Genomic DNA, 7,480 nt, shown 5'->3' on the forward strand with positions numbered 1-7,480 from the left:
TTGTATACTTTAAAGGGTATATTGAATGGTGCATGAATTACATCTTAATAAAGTTCTTTTTTAAAATCGAGGGTAAATACATTGGTTAGAATAAATCTAGAGATAAAATCACCAAATAAGAGATGATGACTCAGAACCTGCATAAATATTCCCAACAGATTTTTCAATCTTTTTCTTTTTTATTAACATATATTAATTATACATATTAAAGGAGGTCAGCAGAGTGTACATGCATCTAGATTTACACTGATCAAAAGCAACCCCTCTTCACCCACCTGCTCCCCTTCTCACATAAAAGTTGTATGTGTTTACGGGGTACCATGTACTGTTCAGTCACATGTACACACTGTGTAATGTTCAGGTCAGAGAAAGCATATTTATCTGCTCAAATATTTGTAACTTCTTTGTGATGAAAACATTTAGATCCTTTCTTCTAGTGTTTTTGGAAATATATACACTCTTTTACTATTCTCTTAGTTATTTTACCATGCAAGCAAACACCACAACTTACTTCTCTTAACTAGCTGTAAGTTAGTGTTGTTCACCAACATTTCTCCCTTATTCCCATCCACCTTGGTAACTGCACGTCTACTCACAACTTCTACGAGATCAGCCCTTTTAAGATTCCATCTTTGAGTGAAATCATGCAGTATTTTTCTTTCTGTGCCCAACTAATTTCTCTTAACACAATGTCCTCCTGTTCTGTCCGTGTTATCCCAGTGACAAGGTCTCGCCTCTTCATGGGTGAGTAGTATTCTGAGGTGTATTTGTTCCACATTTTACTCATCCATTTATCAGTCGATGAACACATAGGCTGATTCCATATCTTGGCTAATGGGACCAGGACTGTAATAAACATGGGAGTGCAGATGTCTCTTCCATATGGCAAAGTCAGTTTTCTTTGCTGGCCATAGAAACCCAAACTTCACTCCATCTTGAGAGAAAATACACTAGAAAATAAACTGAACATTGACTCTAAAAATAATTAATGAAAGATACGAGAAGTTCTGATATCAAAGTAACATTTATTGGAAAATAATTAACACATAATGGTGAAGGTCAAGGCAAGGGAGGTCAAGTCAGGATCTCCAGGGCTTAAGTGTAACTGCACCATGGATCTGAGGCCTGGATTTGGGGAAGAGGCCCATGGCAGAGATGAGTGGTGTTTTAATGTATATAAGGAAGCTCTTTTGCAAATTTCTGACTGGTAGAAAATAATAAAGCTGTTGCCACTCAGGACATGGTCAATTTAATTTGGATGACACTTTCACATTGGTATGATGATGGCTGGCTCATGGCTGGGTGTCAGATAGAAGGTTCAACAAGAGGATCCACAGCTGGGGCGGTAGCAAGTTGTATGGCAGCAGGTGGTCTGACAGACTGGACGGCAGCAGCTGGACACTCCACAGCTAGGACGGCAGGTGGTCTGACAGACAGGGCGGCTGCAGATGGACACACCACAGCTGGGGCGGCAGCAGGTAGTCTGGCAGCAGACTGGGCGGCTGCAGATGGACACACCACAGCTGGGCCGGCAGGTGGTCTGGCAGCAGACTGGACGGCTGCAGCTGGACACACCACAGCTGGGGCAACAGCAGGTGGTCTGGCAGCAGACTGGACGGCTGCAGCTGGACACAACACAGCTGGGGCGACAGCAGGTGGTCTGGCAGCAGACTGGACGGCTGCAGCTGGACACACCACAGCTGGGGCGGCAGCAGGTGGTCTGGCAGCAGCTCTCCTGGCCACAGCCCTGCTCAGAGCAGACAGAGCCACAACAGGAGTTGACCATGGTGTCAGAGGCTGGTGGTTCTGAGAGGGTTTCTAAGAGACTGAGTTTTTCAAATGTGGAGTCTCTTTCTTCCATGTCCACTTTTATACCCAGCTGTTGTCACCATGTTAATGGGTATTTCCTTGTTATTGTTTATCTTAATGCATGAGCAATTACAGAGTTTGTTAATTATGGAAGAATCTATATAAAAGTTGGATAGAACATGTTGTTTCCTTTCTCGGAGTTAGGGTTTATCTAATCCAGTTTTGCCTTCTGAGTCACCTCTTGTCTACCTCTTTAGGTGTATCATCTAATTAGAAAGACTCTAAACCCAACTCAGACTGTTGTCATCCAATAGGGTCACCTGAACTTCAACATTCTACATGTCATCCTGAGGATTTTGTGTCTTGTACCAATCCTCTAGCGGGGCTATTTTTTGTTGTTGTTTTTTAAAGATTCCTCAGAGAAATAAACTGTGAAAGTACCAGAAGAAAATGTAGAAATTATTTTCTTAAAATATTTGAAGTACAATAGTTTTTGTAAGACAGAAATATTAATAGTAATAAAGAAAAAATATTTAAATATTTTATTTATAACACACAAATTCTAAATAGATGATCTTTTTTAAAAAAGGTAAACAAAACCAAAGATTAAAAGACAAACAAATAAATAATACATACCTTAACCACCGCCCCAAAAAGAAGCTAATGACCTGAATGCATGAATACCTACTACAGCCTAATGAGAAAAAAAGACCAACAACTAATTAGAAAATTGAGTAAACATCACCTGTCATTTCACTATAAGACAATTTAACGCCTTGGAACTTTTGAAAGGTGTTTAGTTCCACTGACAATTTTTTAATATGTTAATGAACAATTTATTCATCAGATTATCTCCTGAATATCTACTGTGTGAATAGGGGCACAGGTCCTGTCCTATGTAGTATCCAACAGTGAGTAATTGTTATTTGTAATGACAAATATATAATATATTCAAGCTTTAGAAGTTAATTCATGAAATTATAAGGGGACAGACATTTTCATACACAAGTGACAGAAGTCTAAACTGGGGCTAATTCTTTAGATAATTTGGCAGTATCTTCAACTTAAAAGTGTATTAATAGTATATTAAATGTGACAGTATCTTAATTAATTAATTTATCAGATTTTTATTTTTTTTATTTATTTATTTTTTGGTACCAGGGATCGAACTTGGGTCCTTGCACTTCCAAGGCAGGTGGCAGAACCAATGAGCTAAATCCCCAGCCCTGGATTTTTAAATGTGCATGCTTTTGATTTAAAAATTTCTTTTCAATAAATATATTCAATAATACACATATGTTCCACTATGTGCATTCAAGGATAGTCACTGCAGTGTTGTTGGTACAAAGAAAGGCTTGATTTTGAATTCTATTGTGGTTACGAGGGAGAATTCCTTGATGTAAAAGACACCCTCCCTAGTCTTGTGAACAATTATTTTGCATATATCGAAAGTGATGGAATATCATTTCATCATGAAGGAAAAGAAATCTCTCTGAACTATTCTTTCACTTTTTCTGAAATAGAAACAAGGCAATAGATGCTTTTGCAAATGGGAAGGGCCCAAGAGATGGAAGGGAGTGAGAGGCAGAGGAAAAGGTTATAAACAGAATTAAGATGTGTCACGTATGTGTACCAACGCACCACACAGAATGTAATCAACATGGGTTAGAAACATGCACGAATAAAGAACTACTTTGGTTAAGGAAACAAAATGAAGAACGCCATTTCTTTAGATCATTTGTATTCCAACTTTGCATTTAGACTGAATTGTGCAAGGAGGAGGGAAGAAAGGAGATCAGGAAAGGTACAGGAAATGTTTGATTCTTCTGTTTTTCTGTAATCGAAGGCGACTTTGGGGGGAAATTTGAAGGCATTTTGGGAAAACAAAAGGCTGTTATTCCTGCTATCAGTTTTTTCTTTGTACACCGACATATGTTGTAAATATTCTGAATGTATGTGGAAATTCAATTTGTTTGGCATACATCTTTGCATCTAAGTCACTTATGATTCTATGCAAATTACCTGTATCCTTGTTTACTTTTCTTCTTCAAAATTATCATTTTGTGAAAAAGTTGCTGAGGTCTATGTTATGATTGTAGTTTGATCATTTTCCTCTGTACTGATAGTCATTGTTTGGACTTCATTTGCACGTAGCCCAAGGGCTCGTTACGACGAAAGCTGACATTTTTGGAGATTTAATCTGATATATCACAAGGAAGTCTCTATCAAGGTCAAAGCAAGTGCTTAGGATTCTGATCTGGTGGAGCCATGATTCCGCGGTCATTCCTTTAGAGACGGTCGGTCCTCTCTGTATGAAGGAAGGAGACATGGCCTAAAGATGCTGCCTGTAAATGACAGCAGTGCTCTCTTGGTGCCCATTTTGTAATAATCGCTTTCAGGGGGACATAAATATTTCGCAGCCATCCAGTTCACCTTCATTGCACCTTGTCTCAGGGCCGTGTCAGCTGTGCCCCTGACTTTTTAGACTTGCCACATTTTATGAATCCATTCTTATATATTTCTCTTGTCCCGCAGAACACATGCTGGTTCTCACTACTATCACCCAACTCACTCTGCCTCCTCGTAAATTCAAGGTATTGTAGGGAAGGGAACGGATTGCCCTTCATCTTCTGGGCCTCCCAGAACCCAACAAGCTTGAGTTGGTCCACAATTCAAATACGATGAAAAGGAAGTTTTTGCTTTTGTCTCAGTAAACACGGTGGCAAGTAAATGGGCAATCTGACTTGGAGGGGGAAAAAAAACCTAATTATTTGGCATTTTGATTGTTTGGATTCTTTGCTACATAAATAGTTTTTATTGTTCACATGACAGAAGCTCAATTTTTTTTTTCTCAAATAAACAACCAACACTAAAAAAGTAATTTAGGGTCACAAATGTTTCTGTTACCAAGGGAGTAAGTATTTATTGGGATGCAGTCACTCCATCACTCATAATTCTTGCAAGCCGTGCACAGCAGGTGTAAGACTGGGACTCCATTCCAGCGAAGTAAAGTGAGACTTCTGGTCATCTGACTGATTGCCACGGCAACAGCATAACGAAGAAGGTCCACGTTTTATTGGCTTAAGGAGTTGCTTTTTAAATAGCTTCCTGGTGGCATGACCAATGGGATGATGAGAAACACACAGCAGAGCTTGGCAGTGGACGGTGGGCTCATGATCCAGAATGGAGTTCAAGATCAAGCAAGTCAGAGAAGGTTAGGTGACATCGCGGTGTGTGGGGGGGGTTCTCCCAGCACTGGGGGCCACAGCAAAGCCTCTCCTGGCAGAGAACTTGGGCTCAGCCCTGGTTAGAGAGGTGGAGCCATGACAGGAGTTGACCCCAGATTCATGGGTTGGCAGTGGACGGTGGGCTCATGATCCAGAATGGAGTTCAAGATCAAGCAAGTCAGAGAAGGTTAGGTGACATCGCGGTGTGTGGGGGGGGTTCTCCCAGCACTGGGGGCCACAGCAAAGCCTCTCCTGGCAGAGAACTTGGGCTCAGCCCTGGTTAGAGAGGTGGAGCCATGACAGGAGTTGACCCCAGATTCATGGGTAGAGGTTCTGTGTGTGGTTCTAACAGTTTAATTCTTTTTCTTGCCAAGTCTGTTTCGATACCCTGCTGAGCAATTACCTTCACGATGTTTATTTCTCACCAGTGTTTCTTATTTCAAGAGAAGTTCTCAGACATGCTGGCTGGTGGCTTGGCATTGACAGTTAGCCTGGGTGTTTTAAATGATTCACATTTCCTCAGCCCTTTATCCCTCAAAGCACCAAGTCCTTTTTTTTATTTCAGCATTGTCTCATCCATCTCTTCATGCACTTTGCCACGTGTGGTTGAAATTCTGAGCATATGGAATCAGTGATTTTTTTTTTCTTTTGTCACCGATCATTTGACAACCTCTTCCTGAATGGCATTGAGACCCGTGGTCCCTTCAATTTGGGCAGTGCTCACAGTAGAAGTGAATGTGTTAACACACAAACAGCCACCCCTTAGTGCAGTACAGCACAACAGTTGTTAATAAAATCAACACAACACACTTGTAAAATTATGAAAATGCCAATAAATGTAGCTGGGTTTAAAGGATGTGGCTTCACGCTTAACTTATTCACAATACAGCTGATTGCTGACTCTTTTCCCATTCAGTCTCCTAATTCTCCAGTTCCACCACAAATGACTGCTGGTCTTCTTTTGCAAGTTAGTGAGCTTTTCCCCCTTCCTTCAATAACCATGCATTGCTTCCTACTGTGTTCCAGACCCGTTCTCAGGAGGGTGACACAGATACAGCTCCACCCGGCCCTTTCCCGTTACGGCTCCATTCTGTGTCGAGGCTCCAGCCGATCTTTGCACAGCAGAGGCTGCGAGGGCTGTGACTTGTGTGCTGGGCCAACAGATGGGGTCAGGGGTCCACCTCTGCAGCCAAGGAAAAGCCGAGGGGGCGAGAGGCGGAGGAAACTCTACACCAAGACTCGGAGTCGGTGAAGCTGCATCCAGAAATCACTTTGCTGCTAGTGCAAATAAAACACTCTTTCTTTCAAGAGAGTCCCCAGATGTAGACATTGCTAGGGACCCAGATCTGTGCCCAATTCTGTCTTTGCCCGATTGATACGGTGCCCTTGTTGTCTTTTTTTGCTCCTGTATTTAATACACTTACTGCCATTTCTATTTTTAAATTTGGATTCAAAACAAAACACTCTAGGTGTCAGCCTGCTTCTAAAGCACTCCCTTCAACATTAAATGTAAGCCTGGCCTCCCCAGGTTGGGTCCGCACTGAGATTCCTCAATGGTTTGGAGCTCAGCATGCAAAAGATTGGCCCCTAGAACCAGGCCCAGTCCCCTGCTGCAAGAAGTGCGATGCTCAAGCAGGGGCACCTGCTGCTAGAGTCGCCATTGCTGGCGGTGTGTGTGCGACACCGATAAAACCCGAGCAAGACACGGTACTAACCCAAGTGTGTCAAAATACGCTGCAAACTCGTCCACTTCAATCAGCAGCACATCCTGTCTCCAGAGACACCGCCCAGCAGAGGTTGAGCATCCCATAATCGGAAGACCTGAGATCCAAAACGCTCCCAAACCCTAACCTCTTTGAGCACCGACACGCTCATGAGTGGAGGACTTCACAGCTGGCCTCCTGGGGTGCGTGGTGCTCAGCTGCGCTGAGAACTCTCTATTGTCTTTCAGAGACGTGCTCTAACAACAAAAAGAAAAAGTCCCGGCTAGGAGCCAATATTGGCAAAACACACATCCGACGAAGACACGGAAAACAGAACACGCATCTCAGTACCGCCCACAGGCCAGTTTATATTTCATTTTCATTAATATATTCTCAGTTAGCAAATAATAATTCTGTATATTAGGGGGGAGAAATGGATGTCTTGATCCATGTTTATATTGTAGAAAGATGAAATCAATCTAGTTGACCTGACACATCTCTAACTCACAGGGTCTTTTTTAAAAATCCGTGCTTCCAGCAATTTTGAAATCTGCAATACATTATTATAATCAAACACTAAGACTCATTCCTAGCCGATGCTCTGTACCCTTCCATCAACATCTCTCCTTTTCCTATCTCTCTCCTCACCCCACCCTCTGGTGGGCACCTTTCCACTCTGTTTCGATGAGATTAGTTGTTTAGACTCCATATGTAAGTAAAATCATCTTATTTATATTTCTA

At 41.9% G+C, this 7,480-nt stretch overlaps 1 protein-coding gene across 1 annotated transcript; it reads right to left on the reverse strand.

Annotated features, from left to right (window-relative positions):
- Positions 1–1,076: 1,076 nt before the first annotated feature.
- LOC104855980 (keratin-associated protein 4-1) lies at positions 1,077–2,233 on the reverse strand. Its single transcript, XM_010615073.2, has one exon. The coding sequence runs from the start codon at positions 1,859–1,861 to the stop codon at positions 1,319–1,321; it is 543 nt and encodes a 180-aa protein (XP_010613375.2). The 5' UTR covers positions 1,862–2,233; the 3' UTR covers positions 1,077–1,318.
- Between the last annotated feature and the right edge of the window lie 5,247 nt (positions 2,234–7,480).

Source organism: Fukomys damarensis, unplaced genomic scaffold (genome assembly GCF_012274545.1).
Source record: "Fukomys damarensis isolate Sample0158 unplaced genomic scaffold, DMR_v1.0_HiC HiC_scaffold_13, whole genome shotgun sequence".
NCBI classification, from domain to species: Eukaryota; Metazoa; Chordata; class Mammalia; order Rodentia; family Bathyergidae; genus Fukomys; species Fukomys damarensis.